At 43.2% G+C, this 22,704-nt stretch overlaps 2 protein-coding genes and 1 long non-coding RNA gene across 3 annotated transcripts in view; 1 reads left to right on the forward strand and 2 right to left on the reverse strand.

The window, feature by feature from the left end:
- CARMIL1 (capping protein regulator and myosin 1 linker 1) overlaps nucleotides 1–22,704 on the reverse strand; it is a 341,669-nt gene that overhangs the window by 187,416 nt on the left and 131,549 nt on the right. The window lies entirely within an intron of this gene.
- On the reverse strand, nucleotides 683–22,277 carry SCGN (secretagogin, EF-hand calcium binding protein). The gene is made up of 11 exons (XM_081014302.1): nucleotides 21,590–22,277; nucleotides 20,034–20,104; nucleotides 12,590–12,682; nucleotides 12,163–12,252; nucleotides 9,279–9,335; nucleotides 8,999–9,076; nucleotides 4,487–4,542; nucleotides 3,896–3,941; nucleotides 3,739–3,798; nucleotides 2,414–2,482; nucleotides 683–1,343 (listed from the first exon to the last, which is right to left on the reverse strand). The coding sequence occupies exons 1-11, from the start codon at nucleotides 21,660–21,662 to the stop codon at nucleotides 1,215–1,217; spliced, it is 822 nt and encodes a 273-aa protein (XP_080870428.1). The 5' UTR covers nucleotides 21,663–22,277; the 3' UTR covers nucleotides 683–1,214.
- Nucleotides 4,550–8,968, forward strand: LOC308481693. The gene is made up of 3 exons (XR_013988815.1): nucleotides 4,550–4,912; nucleotides 7,637–7,766; nucleotides 8,879–8,968. It is a non-coding gene; the product is annotated as an uncharacterized lncRNA (long non-coding RNA).

Consider the following 22,704-nt stretch of genomic DNA (forward strand, 5'->3'; position numbering starts at 1 on the left):
CAGCTAGGATTTACAAAGCCATAGAAAAAAATATGCTATTGTGCCTTAAAGTAGGGAAAAGCAGAATGGATGGATTCAAGCATATAAAGGCCCCTGACCATTAGGTCCCGTCGTGGCCGACTCTGGGGTTGCAGCACTCATCTCGCTTTATTGGCCGAGGGAACTGGCGTACAGCTTCCGGGTCATGTGGCCAGCATAACTAAGCTGCTTCTGGTGAACCAGAGCAGCACACGGAAACGCCGTTTACCTTCCCGCCAGAGCGGTACCTATTTATCTACTTGCACTTTGACATGCTTTCAAACTGCTAGGTTGGCAGGAATTCAAGCATATACTGGACCTCAAAAGTCTTGCACAAAAAAGAGCTGGAGGGTTTTCTTTTTTTGAAAAGAAAAAGTTGGAGCATTGTCAATGATCACTCTATGGGTTGAAGCACACAAGAGAGATGGCTCCCACTAGAAGGAAAGGAGATGGAGCAGAGACTTGATCTTAAACCAGAAAGACTTGGGACCCTTGAAATGAGACCCCTTGATCAGGATCAGCTTTGGTGCCAAGATTAGCACCACTTGGGGGGATATTTCTGTCCAGCCAAACCTTTGCTGTTTTCCAGCTTTGTCCTCCCCTGCCATTTAAAATCAGGGTGGAGGGTGTTACATATTATAAGTAATACACACACCAGTTGTACTCTGATTTCTAAACGGTTGCTTTTATTCTTTTACAAATACACTGCCTCCAACACCATCAAGCTTTTGTGCCTTAAAAAAAAGGGGGGGGGGAGATACTGTGAGTATCACACACTACACAGTTGTCGCAGACATGGACTACCAAGAAGGAACCAATAGTTTTAAGGATATAGCCCAGGGAGCAGAGTACAACAAAGTGTGATGCTATATAGCAGCAGTCCTGGTACAATGGCTATGTAGCTTTCTGACAGACTGGGTAGTTTGTAGATATGAAACATGTTTTAAAAATGTGTAAGAAACCCCACAGACGAGATCTCCTTTGGAACAGCATGTGTGTTGTTACTGTTCATTACATGTATTCTGCTGGGCTGAAGACTTGCAAATGAAGATTCTCATTTGCACTGTGAATTGCCTCTATCTTCTAGGCTCAGCATAACAGAGGTTATTAACACAGCACTGGAAATGTTCTACCAGGACCAGCAGGCTCTCACAAAAGACAATATTTGGCAAGCCACAGGAGAAGCACATTCAGGTCTATGGGGCAATTTTGATTCCCAGACACAAGGCGAGTTCGGATTTTTGAATTTTCCCATCCTTGTTCACATCACAATGGCGAAGCAGGATCTGGCGGAACTTATCCAGGTCAGTGCCACTGATGCTGGGCTACAATGGGAAGGAGGGGAAAGAGAGAGAGAATTACTTTCAGAGGACAAAATATCCATTCTCAGGAGTTATTTTTCTAACATCAAGCATGGACGAGAATTCCACAGCAAAGAACAACAAAGAAGACAAAGGAGGAGAAGAGCCAGCGAATAGGAAGCCTCAGAACAGCTTGAAAGAAGGAAAGAAAGAAAAACGAAAAGGAGAAATAATGGATTTGTGATCTGCAGCAGATGGTGGCGTGGCAGCACTTAGCTGATCTCCTGACAGCTGAATCACTTCTGCTTAACATGAGGTGGAGGAGAGAGGTGGCAGTGAGATTGGCACAGTGCAAACACAGCAGCACCGGACTGGCTCTGCCAGCGCATTTGCACCACGCAGACCTTCTCACTGCCTTGCCCCTCACTGTTCCAGTAAACAGCAGCGGCTCAGTTGACAGGGAGTCAGGTAAATACTGACACTCCACTCCACTGTCTGCTATCTAAATAGAATGATGCTGTGTGTGTCTTCTCTAAATGTATAAACATGAATCTGGCCAAGTTTTTACTACTAGTCCTTCACTTGTGTGCCCAGTTTGGAGGATTTGGAAGAAGGGGTAGAGGTGATGATGGTGCAAGGTACATACAGCAAGAGAACATGGCCAAAGCCCTATGGGACACAGAGCTCTAGATGGGTCAATGCTTTCCATCCTCTTCTATAATGGAAAATGCTCCACATGACACAAAGCGTTTGTGTGTGTGTGTGTGTGTGTTTGGAACACTTCCTGGTTCAATGAAATATTAGGAAGCTTTTTGTACCTGGAAAACCATGTGCACCTCAGAGCTGCTGTATTGGGTCTATTACATTCATAAATCTGTCACAAGGAAAGCTAAGTCCACATCATAATTTATCACTTCATTAGGTTACCCAGGCCCCCAAGTTAACAAAGTGATGTTCCTCATTCTTTATTGTTCCACAAAAGACCTGGAGTCAGTTATTTGTTTTGGTGCCTTATGCTTTTAAGCTACTGAAACCAAGCCACATTTGTCACAAAACCTATGGGAAACAAAACATGGAAACCGCTAAGTAGTCACCTTGACAAGTTCCATCATATCTTTTACAAATCCGTCCACTTCTGGGCCTTCAAGTGCTCCTGTCTTACTCTGGAATATATACATGTAAAAATCATACAGTTTTGCAGACTAGAAACACATCCATCCATGAATACTTGGGTGCCTGTTCTCTTTCTGGCAATATTATCTCCAACCTCCCAAGCTATATGCCTATGGACATTCCAAATCATATGGAAAATCCACTGTGTGCTCCTTGTTGTTTTGATAAGGTTTTGTCATGGCAACGACGCTACAAGGAAGGTGGTCATCAGAGCTGATTCAGACATTCTGATTCAGAAGAGAACAAGACAGCTGTAAACCTAGTTGTTCCGACTTCTGCTATAACGGGTCTACTTGTGCATCTCACAAATAATCTGCCAGCGGCAGATCGTTCCCCACCTGTGCCCCGGGCATGCAGCAGGGCACACCATGGGGTTGGGGCCATGGGTGGAGCACGCCACTGCAGCAGCCCCTCCCCACTGCTGAAAAGCAGGGTGCACGCCTGCTTGCGGTGCCCCAAGAGCCCTGTGTTGTTTTTGCAAATCTTGCGAAAATTATGCTGGGTTCACAGGGCGCCACGATCAGGCATGTGTCCTGGCCCCTGCGAGCCCAGTACGATGGCTATAGAGTTGTTTAATGGTTTTTACTAATAGATTTGTTGTTTCTTCTCATTGTAAATTGCTTTGAAGGTTTTCTTAAAAAATAACAATCAAGCTGTATATATATTTTAATGAGATAAATGAATCCACTTGATTTCCTTGCATGCTATTCTAATGCAAAGTCTGTAAAGTCTGATGTGCCACTTGATCAACAATAACATACCCTCCAACAGTTCTCAGATGAACATAGGGACTTCCTATTCTATTTATTATTATTATTATTATTATTATTATTATTATTCTACCCCACCCAACTTATCTCATTGCCCCAGCCACTCTAGGCAACTTCCAATATATATAAACACATCATAAAACATTAAACATTAAAAAAAAACCAGGTCTGTCTTCAGATATCTTCTAAAGGTTGTATAGTCACTTATCTCCTTGGGTTGTTTTGTTGGTGTTGTTGGTTTTTTGCAAAACTCCATTGCTTCAACATTTCTTTAATGAAAATAGGGGTGTCCTACCATACCCTCCCAACATTTCTCCGATGGAAACAGGGACACCCTAAAGAAAAGTGGGACATTCCGGAACCAAATCAGAAACTGGGGTGGCTTCTGTAAACTTGGGACTGTCCCTGGAAAATAGGGACACTTGCAGGGCTTGCAATAATCCCAAACGCATGAAAGAAACAAAAAATCATCTTACAACATCATAGTGTGCAAAGATTTTCTCAAAATCTCTCTTCCTTTCTTCTGTACTACAAGCCTGAATGGAGGAGAAAAAATATTTTAAAATGTTTGGGGGTTTTTTTTAAGGGAAAAGGGGGAAAGGTAACTAAATGCACTAAAATTACTGTACTTACATCCAGTTTAAATTGAAGGAGAAAATTTTCCTGAAGAGCCAGAATTCTAAATGGAAAGAGACACATGGTCATTTTCTCAGATACCAGTTATACAGAGATAGGCATTTCTGCCTGATAGATCTCACAAAGAGGAAAGATGAACAGTCTGAGAAACAAAAGCCTGTAACATTATGAGTAGGGTTGTTATTTTTTCTCTCTAGACAAATTCTAGAAGTGCTGGATCCTTGTGACAGGCAGGAATTCAACAGATTTAGCATTTAGGGTAGAGGGAAGACACAGCAATGAGGAAAGTTTTGCCTGTTGAAGCTACCACAGATTCAACACTCCCTTTCTGAATAAGTCGAAATAAAAAAATTCCTTCCTGTAGCACCTTAAAGACCAACTAAGTTAGTTCTTGGTATAAGCTTTCGTGTGCATGCACACTTCTTCTGTGTATCTGAAGAAGTGTGCATGCACACGAAAGCTTATACCAAGAACTAACTTAGTTGGTCTTTAAGGTGCTACAGGAAGGAATTTTTTTATTTCGACTATGGCAGACCAACACGGCTACCCATCTGTTTCTGAATAAGCTGAAGAATCATTAGAAGCTACCTTGCTAGGTCATTGAGATCCAGTCGTCCATCTTTATTTTTGTCAAAGAGCTTCATCTAAAAAGCAAGATAAGAAAGCCTTTATGAAACTGTCATTAATATAGGAAACCTGGCATACACAATGAGTCAATATACAGGGGCATTTTACTATTCATTGTGATGTTGCCCACATTGTGGAGTCACATAGCCTTGATGGGCATAATGTCAGATTTGCCAAGGACTGGACAAGCAATCCTCTCTCCTTCTCAGATTTTATCATGGGACATTTGCCCAGATCGCAAAACAGTTTTGAAAGAGTGCATTGTGTGCCTGTTGGATGTATACGCGAGAACGATACCAACTTCCTTCTGTCTTTCCCAATTTTTATGGAACTGTCCTTGGAAAACATGGTGGAGCACCATCCATCTTCCTTCTGATAGACAGATAAGTGAGCGTTTGATCCGACTCAGTTTCGTGATGAGTATGTTTGACAGATGGCTTTCCCTCCATAAGCACATGCTTCCGCTGGGAAATTTCAGGCTCTTAATGTCAAAGCACTCATGCTGATGACTGTAAGAGGTTCTCCCCAGTATATTCAGATTTTCCTGAACTATATTTTGATTGCTCCCCCCCAGGCTGAATCACTTCTCTTCAAAGTCCCCCCTCCCCCCCCGGTCCTTTCCCAGCTATAGCCCTGTTGCTATAAAATGGCAATCACTTTCAGAAAGGAGAAAAGTAGCCTGAATAATTCATGATAAAAGAGGGTTGAGAAACTGAATTTAATTTTTTAAGGTGTTGGAATATGACTACACTGTGTATCTCATAGATTAGCTGTAAAATATTCACCACTGGGATAGAGTTTAACTTCTCCTTTATGAATGCTACCTCTTTCGGAATGATGATGCTCTGAAAAACCTACAGGGGGAAATGTTATTGCGTATGTGTTTGTCTACACACACCTCAAGATGCATAAGTACCGTATTTTGCGCCCCATAGGACGCACCGGCCCATAGGACGCACCTAGTTTTTTTGGGGGGAAATAAAGAAAAAAAATTATTTCCCCCCCAGGTGCGGGGCTGGAAGAACCAGGTCGGGGAACAGCGGGAAGGCGCGCTCCGCCTCCCCGCTCTCCCCCGAGCTTGTGGGGCTGGCGATGGGGAGAGGTGCGCTGAGCCTGGGACTGCAGGCACCTCTGCGCGGCCATTGGGAGCCGGGTGGGGCTTCGCGCCTGGCTCCCGATGGCTGCGCAGAGCTGCGCTGAGCCCAGGACTGCAGGCAGCTCTGCGCGGCCATCGGAGCCGGTCTCCCAAGGGTTGCGCAGAGCTTCCTGAAGCCTGGAGAGCGAGAGGGGTCGGTGCACTGACCCCTCTCGCTCTCCAGGCTTCAGCGAAAGCCTGCATTCGCCCCATAGGATGCACACACATTTCCCCTTCATTTTTGGAGAGGAAAAAGTGCGTCCTATAGGGCGAAAAATACGGTAAATATCTCACCCTCCCAGGTTGTGAGGCCAAAATTTTGTGTCCCTTCTAACTCTTGCCATCTGTTCTGCTCAATTCACTGCATCATAGTTGTGGTGCCCTCCAGCGCCCCCTAGGCTCAGGGTCCAGTGCAACAGAACTGGTTGAACTGCCCTAAATCTGCCTCTGCTGTGTCAACTGTGGTTAACCTTAACTAAGCTCCCTTCAAACCATAGTTTACAAAGCCTCTATCTGGCCAAGAGGTTCCCCATCCCAGGATCAAGCAACAGCTCTCTCTCCTTTTCCCCACCCCTGAAATTTGAAAGACCAAAGTCTACCCCTGGACACAGAAAGCTGTAGTTAAGATACAATGGAGGTAAAATATCCTGAACTTCCCACTGGAAAAGTCATGCTGAAGGACAAGGGAGAGGCTGGAGTGTGCAAGTCCAGGGGAAACAAGACTCATTCTCATAACACTAAACTATGGTTTAGATTCACCTCCAAGCCAGCCTAATATGAGCAGGACGCTTTCTCCCCTGCCCCTTCCCGACACATTCCATAATTTTTCACAAGTTTCGTTTTTTTGCTAGTGTCATGGGAACTTGCTGCTCACAGTATTTTCCCATGCAACTGTGGTGAGAGCTTGGTTACAAAAAACAAAGGGATGGTTTAATTTGAATCGGGGCTCATCTCCAGAACCTGTTTTGCATGCCTGGAACCCAATATATCCAGTAACAAGCGTAATCAACAAACATTTGGACAGATGTGGAGACAGCAAGGGAAGGAAGACATAGGAAGCACGGAGTTCATCCAAACAAAACCTCCATGGAAACATAGCACATGGATTTTTCATATGCCTTAAACTATCTGTGATTCTGTAGACAAACTAGATGCTGTTTTATTCAGTAGAAGCATATTGTGTGGTGCAAATGAAAGCCCAGCACTGACAGCTTGTCTGATATTATCATGACCTCCTACTCTAGTCAATGAATAACAATAGCCTTAGCCAGGATGTGATAATTTTGGCAGGCTAGGTAATGTGATTTGCTGATGAATAAACCAGTAATGAGCTTGCCTTGCATATGGCATTGACAAGATGTAGCTTTGTGAACTGCAGACTTTAAAAACGTACTGGTGATTTAATAATGACTGTACGCTCTAATTTATCCGAATGCGATTGGGGAACATTAAAAACACTTCTAAAATCTGGAAGTCAGATGTAAGGAAGTAGCATTTGAACTTAGAAATTAAAAAGGGTTACACTGATACAGGGCACACTGGGATACAATAAGGGACACAGAGACAGTCAACAGAGCTAAGTTTCCACAAAGTGAACTGGATACATTTCTGAGTGGTTTTGAGTGATAACACCCTATAACCTTTTAAATGTGTTGGGGGTGGGAGTGGGAAAGGGATGGGGTGGTGTTATTGGTTTATGTTTTTTTATGTTTTTTGTGTTCTTATGTTGTATTTTAAGCACTATAGAAATGATCCCTAAAAGTACAGGCTTTTTATGTTGTATTTTAATGTTGCAAAATCTATGATGATCTATGGATGAAGGGCAGGACACTTAATAATAAGTATAATAAGAATAATTTTACAGTAGGTTTCCTTCTTCCCTAGTTGCATGATTAAAGATAGAACTTAAAGGGGACATGACAGATGAATGCTAATGGCAAGCCACTTGTTGTTCATTTACCAAACCTTTTCCTTAGCTGATGATCACTCCTGGAACAACATGGTCTTCTCTTCTCCTTCAGCCTTTGATACCACTTAAACTGAATGATGTGCTTAGAAACACACTTGCCCTCTAGAATTCATCGTCTCATGAGAGAGTTTCCACAGGTATTGACGGATAATTGCTCGTCACCTCTTTGGGACCTTTGTGGTAGGATTCCTTCCCTTGTCATCCCTCTTGTGCAATGTATACTTGAGGAGGCCACTTGACAAGGTCAATTTCGCAATATAAGGTCAAGCTTGTGTAACAGCTGCTTCCCATTTGCATGAAGTGCCTCAATGGCTCTTCCTTAAAAACAGTACATCTCTGGGGAATGAGCCCTATCTGAAACCAACTCTCCTGTGGACAAATAAGTACTGGAACAACTTATTGAAAGACACAAGAAATAAAAGGAAATCACAAATACCTGATTCAAAGCCTACTGAAATCAACCAGGTTGCTGCAAGATTACAATGTTAACATACGCAGTAACTCAACAGATGGTATCCACAAATCAGTTGTCTGGGCATGGATATAAAAGATTTAGTGCCTGTTCAAATCCTTCTTGTGTATATCACAAATATTCTTGTAAAGTATAAGTTTTCAGTCTAGCCTAAATAGGTTATAATGGGTTCCATCTTGATCATAATGCAGTTTATTTTTTAAAATAGTTTTTTGGGGGGTCCATGAAATTGTAGTCTGTGCTTGTGATGGAGATCATGCTAAGTCCAGGCTGAAAACAACTACATAGGCCAAGAACAAGGCTTATGAGAGAAAAAACCCACACCAAATCTCAGTCAGATTGGGCCTGTGGGTTGGTGTGAAATATGGGAGCAGTACACACTGCAATAGTTTTATGATAACTGCTCTCAGTTCTTTTGCTATGATTTAATCTTTGCTTATTTTTTTGCTTTTCTTTTACCCCTCTCATAATCCGGATGACAGAATCCCTTTTCCCCAAGCAGGATGTTATTCTGAGGTACAGTCCAATTACTTATTCAAAAGCAAAACACAAGTCGTCATAAAATAGAATAGGGAATAAATACTGGTAGTTGGTACCAGATGACTTCTGAGCACAAAGGAGATAACTTCTAACCACCAGTGACAGCAGCTCACGGCTGGGATGACAGGCTTCAGGGACAATGGCCACATTGGCCTAATTGGACCCCCTAGCTGGCCAAGAGGTTCCCCATCACAGATGAAGCAACAGCTCTCTCTCCTTCTTTCCCCCACCCCTTAGATATCCCCTGACCATCCTTTGCAACGTTGGTCCATCTTGTGCAACTACCATATTGGCTATCTAGAATTCCTGAGAATTTCTATAATAACATAAGTATTTGATAATATGTACTCTGCTTACCATGGTTTCTGTGTATTCTTGCAGCTTTGCTTTAGAAATGGTTTTTCCATGCTGCCGGAAAAGATCTTGCAGAAAGTTCTTTGTCAGGAAAGGAGAGAAGTAGTTTTTAGTGTTTTAGATTCATACTAGGAATAATATAAAGGAATCAAGGCCTGTTTCATCACACACTTCACAAAAACTAAGGCAGTTGCTTGAATGCACTTAATATGTTTTATATATGATCAAAATATACATATTGAGTAAAGAAGGCATCTGGATAAAGACTCCCTAGAGAACTTACTCTGAGTTCGGCAGCTGAAATAAAACCACTGCTATCAACATCATATTGGCGCCAGATCTAAAGGGGGGAAATGAGTGAACAGTTATCATCTTCAAATAGATGTTCAATACGTAACTATATCTCAGTCTCATTTATGAAGTGCTATGGAACATATCAAATGTTTGGATAGCGGGAGTTTGGGTAAGTGATTATATTTTTCACAAGGGTTGCAACCAACATGGGAAGGATTTCAGACGATGGGAGTCTGTTGCAGCCCTTCAGTGGGCTCACTGTGTGGCAATTGCACGCCCACTCTCCCTTGTACTTCCGTCATGGGGAGCCACAGCAGAAAGAAAGGGCTGCTCTACAGTATCAGATGGAAAGTAGCCACCATCGCATCAGGCCCATTGCTCATGAATCAGATAGTTTGGGAAGGAGATTCTTCTGGGCTCATGTTCCTTCAGGCTGTGCTGAGTCTCCTAGTAGATGAACATGCCAGACTCATTTGGAGCTATCCAGCAGCAGGTCAGATTCAAAAATACGCAGGCAGGTGGAGTTACTGATTTGCTTTTCTAAGACTGAGCATTTATTTAGCTTGTTCTCTAGATCTTGGCTATTACCCCACCATCTCTAAAATAAACTGTTTGACGTGTGCACATGCATGCGTGCACATCTAGGGCTGCCATATTTTGAAGAGCAAAGAAAGAGGACACATTTGCCGACTTCTACTTTTAACCATGGATCGCTATGATGACTCTATCCATGAAAAAGAGGACGTGTCCTGGAAAAAGAGGACATATGGCAACCTTAAATGGCTCATCTCAGCACTGACATCGTGGAATTATTAACTAACATTTTGTTTCTTTCCAAAATATTTAGAAAACAAGGATTTTGAAACCTGGAAAAAACCTTATGTGTCACTGACAAGTTTCATCTAAAAGAAGTGTGTAATCAGACTTAAATTAATTTTCATCCTTAACCTGGACATGTCGTTACCATGGTTGCATATTCAGATTCATTATTTGTTATGTAAACAACACAGCCAATCAAGGGACTAAGTGGCTATTTGTATTCCTATTTGTATCCCCTTGTTCTTAGTCATCCTAAGGTGGTAGTTGACATTAGATGGTATTTTTAGATTGAAACACTAGGCCCGGATTAGAAGAGATTTTATTTTGATAAAAAAAGAAAATTCCCATTGCACTTGATGGTACCCACCTGGAGCTAATTGATAGTATCCACCTTGGAAAGGGCAATATAAACAACTCAATGCCTCAGTTACAAAATTACAGAAGCTGAGTATTTCCTCTGTGGTGTTGTTCCAATTTATTTGCTGCCCCTTCACTATGAAGCTCCAGTGTGGGTTATAACAGTTAAAAATATAATATTAAAACAGTTAAAACCAAGTACAGTCAAGATAATACGCTGGGTCCTTAAGTATACATCTCAGATGTCAAATGGCAGGGTAAAAAATGGTGCATCTTCAGCATTTGAGGAAAGTGACCTAATGAAAGTGTTCAACACACTTCTGTGGGGAGGGAATTCCACGCTTTAGAGGCTACCACTGTGAATTTCTGAGGGCAGTGGAACTCCCAAGAAGGCCCTCTCTCCTGATTGAAAGACCTGAGAAAATCTGTAGGGAAGGAGGCTGTGAGTCAAATTTGGGGCCTGGGCCATTTAGGATTTTAAACACTAATTTGGACACCTTGAATATGGCCCAGAAGCAAACTGGCAGCCAAAACACGGTTTGTGTGAATTCTAAATGTAATCCCAGCCAGTAATCTGGCCACTACATTTTGGACCAGTTGAAGTTTCCATCTCATTTTTAAGTATTGCTTTAAAAAGAATCAGGAGATTCCTCAGAGATCTCCTTGAGTAATGCACAGTTTGGTTTAGTGCTCACAATGGACCCATTCTTAGCCAGGACTCCAGAATGGCCCTCCTTCAGTAGCTGCAGTGTCAATCCCATGTTTTATATTGGACTGAAAAGACAGAGAGTGATCTGGGAAGAAGAATGAGAGTTGTTGGTGACTTGAATCATTAACCTAGTAGGTATATTCTTTTAAGCGTCAAGCCTCATAATCTCATTTCTCAGGTTCCAAAATTCAAAGGCACACAACACTTAACAGCTTCTGTTATGTAATGAAAGCTGATAATATTATTCTTGAATTTAATAAACAGCTGTGCAAAAGATCCCCACAGACCATCTGTGGCCAAAAGCTGCACACTGCTTCTTCCATGGCTGATAAGTTCCGCATAATGCAAACTAGGCCATTGTGCTTCACAGTGGAGAAGGATGCTGAGGCTCAACATATATGTGATGGAGGGGGCAAACTAGAGATAAAGCAGGAGAAGAAGGGTCTACTTTTGAGAGCAAAGCTGTGGGTGTATGGGAGGATTCTGAACCTGCCCCACACCTCTCCCTCACTTACTTCCTTGCTCTCTATCACCTCCAGAGCTCTTTCCTGGACCAAATTCTAATATTGGAAGTGAGTGCAACTGGGGAAAGCACTGGTTGGGTGGAATGCAGAGCCAAGGAAGTGACAGGTACAAGGAGCAAAGTACCAGGTTACACTTCCTGGAGCCTTTTCTTGGGGTCCCAGAATCCGACCCTCCATCTCATGCTTTGTACTTGATTGGGAAAGACTTGGGTTCAAACCAAGCGTAGGGAAGCTATGGCCTTCCCCAAGTCATTGGACTACAACTCTCATCAGCGCTGGTCATTGGCTATGCTGGCTTCTGGGGCTGCTAGGAATTGGAGTCCAATAAATTCTGGAGGGCTACATGTTAGCCACCCCAAGGTTAAACAAATGTGAGCCTCAGCATGTGGCCAATACACCAACTAAAAGTATGCAATGCAAAATACTTTGAAAGATGGAAACAGACAGCAGGAAATTACACCCACCCGCATGAATTCCACGCTGTTGTCCAAAGGTGTTTCTCTTCGGAAAAGAAGCAGGAAGTTCTCATCCTCCGACAAGAGTATACTTGCAAGCTAAAGTTTTTTTGGGGGGAGGGGGGAAAGGTTACATTTCTCAAACTGTTCTCTATGCAGTTATTTTCTTCATCATCATCATCATTAATGTTATTGTTATTTGGAATAAATTGCTATACCACAAGGACAGAAGCAGGGCAGAGCAGAGCAAAAAATACAAAATCTAGCAGCAAAATCCTGACAGATGCTTTTGTCAAAAGGACATTTGGACAAAAAGTTCCAATACTACATTATCTAAATGAACCGGTGAACCCACTCTTTGCAACAGTGCAATTATTATTCCTCAATTGCCTGTCATCTATTTTCTAACACTGCAAAATAAAAGGCAGCTAGGTACCTCTTGTATTTGTAAGCGTCCATCTGCAGTCACATCGTAGGCTGACATAAATCGTTTTTTCACCCTCTGCACCTTTTCTTCTGTTACAGGGCTCTGTGATATGAAAAGCAACAGGTTAAGGATAAAACCAATTTCCCCGAGTACAATGTGTTCTCTCCCATCTCTTTTAAGACCAGCCATGCAGGACCTGCAGTGAATGTCTCCCTTAGGCTGAAAGGAGGGGAGCCTGCAGCAAGAGCCATTTTGTTCTGGTTTCCTAACACCCTGCCTTGAAGTCATCTTTGGAAGTGATGTGCACGCACACACATACATTATCAGAAGCAACTTGTTCCTTACCAAAATGACAATAGTCCAAGAGTACATGGGGCCACCACCTAACTAACATTAAGCAGGAGTGGGTCTGATCAGTGCCTGGATGAGAGACTTCTTGGAGGCCACATGTATGCCATCTTGGGTTCCATGATGGAAGAAAGGCAGAATATAAATGTGAGAAAGGAAAAAGATTATTGGAAGAAAAGACAAAGTCATGGTAGCTAGGCACATTGACCTATATTGCAGTTAGCTTAGCTAAGATTGGGAGCAGTTGGTGTCATGGAAGGCTCTGGTGAGCAACAAGACAATAACTTTATTTAGACAAGAATAGAATAGTGGCAGGAAACTCCTGACCATACCCAGATATAAATGAAGTGCAGTGCCACTTTGTGACCAAACTAGACACTCACACTATCCATACAGATAGAAACAAGAGCTTACACGTTTATATGAAAGGCTCAGGACCAGACAAAAAGAGGAAGATATCAACCTGGTCTCTGAAATCTTCAAAGAGCAGATCGAACTCCTGGCTGGGGGCAATTGTGGCTAAAACATAGAACAGCACTCCAGGTGATAGTTGCAAAGGGAGGCACCTAAAGGCAAAGCAATACTGCTGCTCCTGAAAAGGATTCACTGCTCATATGCATCCACCCAGAGCAGTAAGATGTTGTAGATATATGTTGCTGCCTCTGCATGTAAGACAACCAACTCACCTTGCAGGTACAGCTAAGGATCTCTGCCTGAAACTGTGAACAATTTTTAGCACCAGGAGGGTGGGATATAATTGCTCAGATAAATGTCACCAGGCAGCCAAAACAACAATTTCACTGTATTACTGTGTTCCACACTGTACATAAGAGGACTCCTTATGTACCAAGAAGCCGATGACAGCTTGTAGAAAAAAGATGGCCTTATTTCTACAAGCTTTAATACATTATGAGTAGCCTTTAAAGCCTGTCAGAAGAATATCAGACTTCAAGTGTTAAATATCCCTGAGCTCTGCCTCTGCTCCAAAAGTTAATTCTATGGGAGCCAGGTTAATTAAACTTCATGACACTTCCAAGATATTTTAATCCCATATAAAAAGATATTGTCTGCTTTAAATTCTTTGAAGACGTCATTAAAATAATCTTGCATACAACTGAACAATATACCAGGTTTTTTTAAAAAAAGATAAAGAAAAAGGGCAAGCTTGGTTTCCCTAGTATCTTTTTAAAAGAATACCGCATGTTATTATAGTTTAAAAATTTCCAATGTGAGACTGTAACAGAAGTTTAAGACCAATTTAAAAACCAACAAAAAAGTAAAATAAAAGTGAGAATAGAATAGTACATATTCAAATAGACCTTCCTTTGTATAGTCATCTTGATCTTTTAAATTTAGCTTTCTTCCTGCAATGCCACATGTATTCCATCAGCTAGTAACAAATGTAAGATTTGCTCCTGTATTTTAACTAGAACATATATATAGCCAACCAAGAACTTCTCCTTGGGGTTTCAGTGCTCTGTCCTTATTTATGGGCTCTCATTTTAATGTGATATCGGCAAAGAGATTAATTATTAAGAGATTGTTTAATTATTTCTCCATTAAATATGAAATTAAGTTGGTAACTTTACCAGCAATCCTGCTGGATTGTGAGTTAAGGTTGTGAGGCCATTCTCCATTATGCTCAGAGGAGGGATTTCAATCCCATTTCCATTTAAAATACATGGAAACAGTAACCAGGAAAAGATTGAGCCTAACTTCCAGGTCTGTTAGAGGGAAATGCAGCTATTTTGACACAAGCACACCATTTCAAACTGTCACCCTCAGCCACCCTGAAGGAGATATAATGGAAGTTTGTTGGCTGAACTTCCAGCTGAACAAATATTTTAAAAGAGGAGACTTCCAGTCGCCAATATAGCTGTTCCCTTAAAAAGTCTGAAGCTATGCACAAACCCCACAGATCTCCATTTGAGCACACACACACAAAATGGTCACCACTGTAGGGCAACCAGAAATGAAAACAAACACAGACTCCTCCATTTCCTCATTCATTCCACCCCTTTCCCATTTTGCATGCCACTGAACTCGGTCAGTCTTTTGTTCTCCCAGCTGGGGTTCCTTTTCTTGCCTTTAGCATTAATTGAGAACGCTTCAGAGTAGATGAAAGAGAGGCAGGGGAAATATAGCGCTAGAGACTACATAATAATAATAATAATAATAATAATTTATTATTTATACCCCGCCCATCTGGCTGGGTTTCCCCAGCCACTCTGGGCGGCTTCCAAAAGAATATTAAAATACTATGTTACATCAAACATTAAAAGCTTCCCTAAACAGGGCTGCCTTCAGATGTCTTCTAAAAGTCTGGTAGTTGTTGTTCTCTTTGACATCTGGTGGGAGGGCGTTCCACAGGGAGGGCGCCACTACCGAGAAGGCCCTCTGCCTGGTTCCCTGTAACTTGGCTTCTCGCAGTGAGGGAACCGCCAGAAGGCCCTCGGTGCTGGACCTCAGTGTCCGGGTAGAACGATGGAGGTGGAGACGCTCCTTCAGGTATACTGGACCGAGGCCGTTTAGGGCTTTAAAGGTCAGCACCAACACTTTGACTTGTGCTCGGAAACGTACTGGGAGCCAATGTAGGTCTTTCAAGACCGGTGTTATATGGTCTCGGCGGCCGCTCCCAGTCACCAGTCTGGCTGCTGCATTCTGGATTAGTTGTAGTTTCCGGGTCACCTTCAAAGGTAGCCCCACGTAGAGCGCATTGCAGTAGTCCAAGCGGGAGATAACCAGAGCATGCACCACTCTGGCGAGGCAGTCCGCGAGCAGATAGGGTCTCAGCCTACGTACCAGATGGAGCTGGTACACAGCTGCCCTGGACACGGATTTAACCTGTGCCTCCATGGACAGCTGTGAGTCCAAAATGACTCCCAGGCTGCGCACCTGGTCCTTCAGGGGCACGGTTACCCCATTCAGGACCAGGGAATCCCCCACACCTGCCCGCCTCCTGTCCCCCAGAAACAGTACTTCTGTCTTGTCAGGATTCAATCTCAATCTGTTTGCCGCCATCCATCCTCCAACCGCCTCCAGACACTCACACAGGACTGTCACCGCCTTCACTGGTTCTGATTTGAAAGAAAGGTAGAGCTGGGTATCATCTGCATACTGATGAACACCCAGCCCAAACCCCCTGATGATCTCTCCCAGCGGCTGCATGTAGATGTTGAAAAGCATGGGGGAGAGGACAGAACCCTGAGGCACCCCACAAGTGAGAGCCCAGGGGTCTGAACACTCATCCCCCACCACCACTTTCTGAACACGGCCCAGGAGGAAGGAGCGGAACCACTGTATGACAGTGCCCCCAGCTCCCAGCCCCTCAAGACGGTCCAGAAGGATGTTATGGTCGATGGTATCAAACGCCGCTGAGAGATCCAGCAGAACTAGGAAACAGCTCTCACCTTTGTCCCTAGCCCGCCGGAGATCATCAACCAGTGCGACCAAGGCAGTTTCAGTCCCATGATGAGGCCTGAATCCCGATTGGAAGGGATCCAAATGGTCCGCTTCTTCCAGGCATGCCTGGAGTTGTTCAGCAACCACTCGCTCAATCACCTTGCCCAAGAATGGAAGATTTGAGACTGGGCGATAGTTGGCCATCGTGGCCGCATCTAAAGATGGTTTTTTAAGAAGCGGTTTAATAACCGCCTCTTTCAGTGGGTCTGGGAAGGCTCCCTCACGGAGGGAAGCATTCACCACCCCACGAAGCCCATCGCCCAGCCCTTCCCGGCTAGCTTTTATAAGCCAGGATGGGCAAGGATCAAGGAGACAGGTGGTTGGTTTCACTCGTCCAAGCAGCCTGTCCACATCCTCGGAGGTAACAGATTGGAATTGATTCCACGCAATGACAGTGGTCATTAGGGAGAAATAACAACAGGGTGCACAGAGGTTAAAAACAATAATTATGGAACAGTTTGCTATTCAAACAGAGACAACTTTCGGAGTGCATAATAACTATTCATTTTATTTCGTCCAACACTTTTAATCTTCAAAGCATGTAAGTAGAAATGGTTATTGTTGACAACAACTTAGTTAGCTTGCTTGGTAAGCAGGATCGTCTCATTCTGATGCACACCAACACGGTATAACAAATTCATAACTCAATAAGTCACTGTAAATCAATCCCCGCTGGGAGATGCTCTTCCAGCCTCCAACTCGCTGCTCTTACAGAATTACAACATTGTTAGAGTCTACACTACAGAACTCTCCAGAACTTCAAGGGCATGGAAAGGCAGAAGTGGTCCACACAAGAGGTGTGGCAGAAGGAGCACCAAGACAATGGAGAACAGGGTCACAGGTTGGCACTTGGGTGAAGATCAGTGAGCAAGCAAGAAGGAGGGATGCTTTATCCCCCAGATGCCAGTCATGTCTCGCCTGCAAATGCCAGCATTGGCTTTTCAAGAGGCCTAGGAGAGGCAGAGGCAACCTTAGGATCAGGGGCTGAATGTGCCCCCTGGCTTCTTTAGCCAGCCTACCTACTCACAGGACATTCCCCAGGCCATGCCCCTCACTGGTCCTGCCCTGTGTCCTTCTCAAGAGCAATTGCTGAGCCAGGATGTGTCCTTGAATTGTGACAATGCCTCTTGTTTGGCTGGATGAAGGTGTTTGTAAGGGTAACCTCTGAGTTTTGAACGGACGGTACAAAGATGACAGTCTACAATCTTGCTTTGCCCACTTGCCCCTGGCTCCACCACTGTCCTGTGACCTCTGCGAGCTTGCCCGGGGGACAGGCAGTCCTTAGGCTGAAACAGTTCCCTGCTCCTACTCTGGGGGGCTACCTTGTCCCCTGCAGGATCTTACTTCCCACAAACACAAGCCTGCCCTATTCACCCTGCCCTTTAACCTTCATGGTGCCTGATGTTTGAGGGGAGGAGAACAACACAAACATAATAATGTAAGAAGAGGCACCTGGATCCAACCAATGGCCCATCTAGTCCAGTATCCTGTTCTCAAAGTGGCCTGTTGGAAAGCTGCAAGCAGGACCCAACCACCAGAGCATTCTCTCTTCCTTTGGTTTCCAGCAACTGGTACTCAGAAGCATTCCTGCCTCTGACTGTGAAGGCAGGGCATAACCCTCATGGTTAGCAGCCAGGGGAAGGGAATCTTCCACACTTTCCACCCAGTCCAAGAAATGAGAAGCAAATGATGTACTCTGCGCTTTCTCGCAGTCTGACTTCCTTTCCTTTCCCTCTTCCAAGTGTTTGGTAGGGAAGTGTTTAAGAAAGCAGGGCTTTGTTATTGAAACAGCAGAAACCCATTAAGATGTAGAGAATCACTTGTTGTTCATATATTATGAAATGTATCCTCCCCTTTAAGAAGAATACCAGCAACTCAACATAGTGGGAAATAATGTCTGAAGCAGCTTGCAGTGTTTGCTATGAGTAAGTTGAGCCCACTTCGCCTCATTGGAGGTACTAAACCTATTATCAGTCATTCTAAGGTCACACAGTTGCAGTTCAGAAATAATTTCTAATCATCCAGGGGTCTTTCCCATCTTTCTTTAACTTACTTCTCTCTCATGATTTTTCCTTGGATAGTAAAAGAGAATCCAAAGAGTTAAGGTTTTATGAAGGCAGGATATCTGATCACAAAAACAAGATCACAGTAATCAGAACTCATTTCCTTTTTTGGTGGTTTATGGCAACTGCAGATAGTCAGATAATAGACAGAAGAAAGTAAGCACAAGTTGAGAGCATGGCTTTTTGCTAGTGGCAATCAAAAATAAAGGGGCAATATGTCAGGGGAAATGAAACAGAACCGCAAAGAACAGGACATGCAAATAATTGACTGTGCTGTTGATTCTACCATTCATTTTACAGCTGTTTACAAGCAGATCCATTTTCCTAAGCAAGTGTCAATTAACTCTGGAGAAAGACCCATGTTAATTGATTTTGGAAAGCAGAATTTTGCATCTGCAAAACTAATCAGCAATGTTTTGAATAAGCAAAAGACACCTGCTGCCCTAACTCCCTTCATCCAGATTAATGTGTATGCAAACCTCTTGACTCACCTTCATTAATCTAAATGTGTTTTTTTGTCAGTAGCCTAGCATTTGCTTCATGCCAAAATTATGGCCAGTGAGTGGGTGGCCAATGCAGAGGGACTCAGAACACAAACAGTGATAAGAATGTTGCCACACCTGTTGCAAAAGGAACCTGAGCAAAACTCTCACACAAAGAACAACATTATTTACCTTAGAATGTTGTTACTAAGAAAAACAAAGTAGATGGGGAGAGAAATATGGTTACACACTCCTGGCTTGGTCTAAAACAGTATGGACAGCATTGCCAGTGCCATGCATGGGGAGTTCTCTTTCTCTCTCTCTGGGTAGAATTTATTTATTACTGCATATTGCAGTTATACAAAATATTCAACTTTTCCCCAAGGAGCTCAAGGCATACAGCATGACTCTCCCTTTCTCCATATTGCCTTCACAATACAAAGGTTAAGTTGAGAGTTGGTGACTGGCCCAGGGTCACCCAGCAAGCTTCATGGCTGAGTGGATATTTCAACTCCCAGGTACTAATCCAATGCTCTAACCACAATACCACATTGTGTGTGTCTGATACGTCTCATCAGGTGTTGGGCAGGAAGGAGAGAGGTGGGTCACATCCACACCATGCATTTAAAGTGCATGGCTTCCCTCAAAGAATCCTGGAAACTGTAGTATGTTAAGGGCGTTGTAGCTCTATGAGGGTTCCCCCACAATTCTTTGGGAGAACCATGGGCAGACTTTGGTAATCTTTAGTAATATGGTGCCCTGAGCGAGGCTAAAATTTGGAACCTCCAAATGGATCTTTTCAATTATAGATCTTCTCAGTTTTGCGCCCCCTCAGCTCAAAACTCTGTGCAGGGAAACCTCCTGCACTGCCCTAAATTTGGTGCTGGAAGAAGCCATGTGATTTAAATGTACGTTGTGGATAATCCATGTTTCTCCTCCCCCTACCAAACAGCTGAGTGGCAGAATTCTCACCTTCCTGAAAGTGCCCTGCAACAAGGAACCCCAGTTCTTGGAACTATGTTCCATATCAATTTGCAGAAAACTTCTGCATATGCTCATGGTTATATTTGCATGCAGAACATAAGACACAGTACTTACTTCACTGCCCAGTGTCTTCAGCAGATGATGGAAAAAATTATCAAGCTCTTTCCCTTCTATGTAACCGTTGTCTAAAACCGATTAAAAACATATTACTGAATATTGTACCATTAATGTTCGGAATCTAAACTGAAGAAATAACATGCAACATAAACATTTCATAAATCTAGTAACAACTCAAACTTTTAGCCAAACTGACACACACACACACAAAGAAAATGTGAATGTTTGTTTTTTCCTTTGATAGATTGTTTAAATATGCAGTTACTTTATTCCAGCTTTCTAAGTTGAAATATTCCTCTTCTTCAAATAAATAAGAGATATGAAACTTTGTCCAAAATCCACCAAGAGCTTCTCTTGTTTCAGCCTCCTTTGATATCAATCAGATAGCCAAGAACTGTATTGATACAAAGGTTGGAAAACATAGGTACAAGGTGCCAGGCTGCATATGCCAGAGCAGGCCTACAGCTTTAGACTGCAAGCACATACACTTTGAAGTACACAAAAGAGGAATAAAGTTTTCGTGCATGTATAAATGCATAATCAGAGAATTAACATGTTTATTTAAAAACAGAATAAATATGTCTAAATAAAAACAATAACAATAATAATTTATTTATACCCAGTCCATCATGTTCCAGGTTGTACACAATCTAGGGTTACAATAATGTATTAAGACATTTTGGGATGTGTTGTTTTAGTGTGATGTTTAATGAAGAAGAACCATTTAAATCAAACGTGCATCAACTTGGAAAGCATAAATGGCAAACAACTGCAGGCAGGCAAATGAGGGGAGTAGTGCAGAGGTCTCCCCACTTTCTCGGTCTCCAGAATAGAAATCAAGCAGACAGCTGGAAGGAGAGTGGGATTCTGCATTCCTCCTTTGCCAGCCTAAGTAGGCTGGTATTTTATTATTATTATTTGCATGGTAGTAACTTTGGGGGTCTAATTTACAAGACTGGTTGAGAGTGTAAGCTCGTTGGAGAAGGGACCTGTCCTTTTGCTTATGCTGCTCAACACCATGCACACTGATGGTGTAAAACAAGAACAATAAGTTCTTCAGGATTAAAATCGGTATTGAAACACAACAGTGTTTCTTTTAACCAGCAAATTAATAAATAATAATAATAATACTTTATTTATATCCTGCCCTCCCCAGCTGAAGCTGGGCTCAGAGCAGCTAACAACAGTAAAATAATACAGCATTCTAAAATCAATAATAGGTGAAAAAAGTCAGCTGATCGAGGTCCACGAGGATCTGTAATTAGCCTTGCTTCTCAATTAAATGGCTTCAATCAGACCCACCAACCACCCTAATGTCCTCTGCACACCCATGAACATAAGACACTCTGAGATCACGGGAATACAAGCTAGTCGAAAATCGCATTGGAACGTGCAACTTGGAAAAGCAAAAACTTCCTTTCAAAGCAGAACGAGAAAACCTGGACAAAGAAACACCCCAGCTAGCGCCCATGCCTACCGCCTTTTCTAGGTGCGCTCCGTCCCTTCCCTATTTAACTCCCAGAGTGGAAAGAGCCTCTCCCCGGCGCACTCACCGTCGGCGTCGAAGCGCTGCCAGAGTCGCAGAAAGGCAGCCGCCTCGAGGGAAGGCAGAAAGTCGCTGTCCATGGTGCTGACGCCGGAGAGACCGCGATGGGCAAAGGTCAGCGCGTCGCGTTGGCAAGTCCAAGTGGGCTGCGCGGCGCTGGGGCTGCTGGCCTCGAGTGCCCAAGAGGCGGGCGGGTTTTCAGAAGGCAGCCCAGGCGGGGACACGCCCAGGCTCCCCCCAAGATCCCACCTGCTGCCTTGAGGGAAGGTCGGAGCGAGCCAGCAAGCGAGGCAAAGTCGGCTGCTTGCTGCCCCCTCTCGTGCCAAAGTTTCCCTTGTCACCTGCTTGGAGGAAGAGCTGCTGGGCTCGCCCTTGAAATGAGACTGCTGCCACCAACTTTTGTTGTTTTTTGTAAGGCTATATCCTTGTAAGTAAGGCGAGAATATAAGGGGATTTATTGGTGCACGGAGGTGCAAGATGGAATTTAGAAGGCAGAGTTACCAGCTTAAAGGGACTTTGAAGAAGCTTCCTCAGAGAAAGTCGAAACAGCTGCAGTATTAAAAGCAGTTAATGAGTAGGATTAATTCAGAACTGCATTCGCGGCAGGCAGAAGGGTCGGTTTGAAAGCTCGCTTTGCATGGAGCTCTCTCACTTTTTCTTCTTTTTATATTGCCAGAGTTTCAGAGTTGCAACCTTTTCTAGAACTACAGCAGCTGTAGAGGAGCTAAACATGCATTACAAAGGAAGCCTATGGAGCTGTTGCTACTTTTGGAAACAATCCAAAAATCACCTGAAATGAATAGAATGAAACCCATAGTGGTGACTTTAAATCAAGATTTATTTATTTTAAATGAGGAATATAAATTAGTTATTTACTTCACAGAAAAGTACATTGTTAATTTGTGATGGGCAAGGGGGTGTGCATTGTTTTTGTTTTTTGTTTTTAAAAACCCCCTCACAGAATTAGGGGTAAATAAATATTACATAATTGTAATGTTGCTCATGCACACAGTGAATTATTCATGAGTTGCTCTGAAGCACCACCTCTGTTTTTAGTTAGTTTTCAGAGTGGCATCAGAGAAGGATATAGCTGTTGTGCCTGTTTTTCAGTACAGTGGTACT

The sequence above is a fragment of the Podarcis pityusensis genome, assembly GCF_964106645.2.
Source record: "Podarcis pityusensis genome assembly, chromosome: 7".
Classification (NCBI taxonomy): domain Eukaryota; kingdom Metazoa; phylum Chordata; class Lepidosauria; order Squamata; family Lacertidae; genus Podarcis; species Podarcis pityusensis.

Bases quoted from the DNA above. Each gene is read 5' to 3' on its own strand.
- SCGN (XM_081014302.1), bottom strand. From the start codon at position 21,662: ATGGACAGCGACTTTCTGCCTTCCCTCGAGGCGGCTGCCTTTCTGCGA. The intron at 9,336-12,162 runs GTGGGTGTAATT...TCCCCCCTTTAG, and splicing joins ACAGCGTGGAATTCATGCGG to ATCTGGCGCCAATATGATGT. The intron at 9,077-9,278 runs GTAAGTTCTCTA...TTCCTGACAAAG, and splicing joins TTTCAGCTGCCGAACTCAGA to AACTTTCTGCAAGATCTTTT.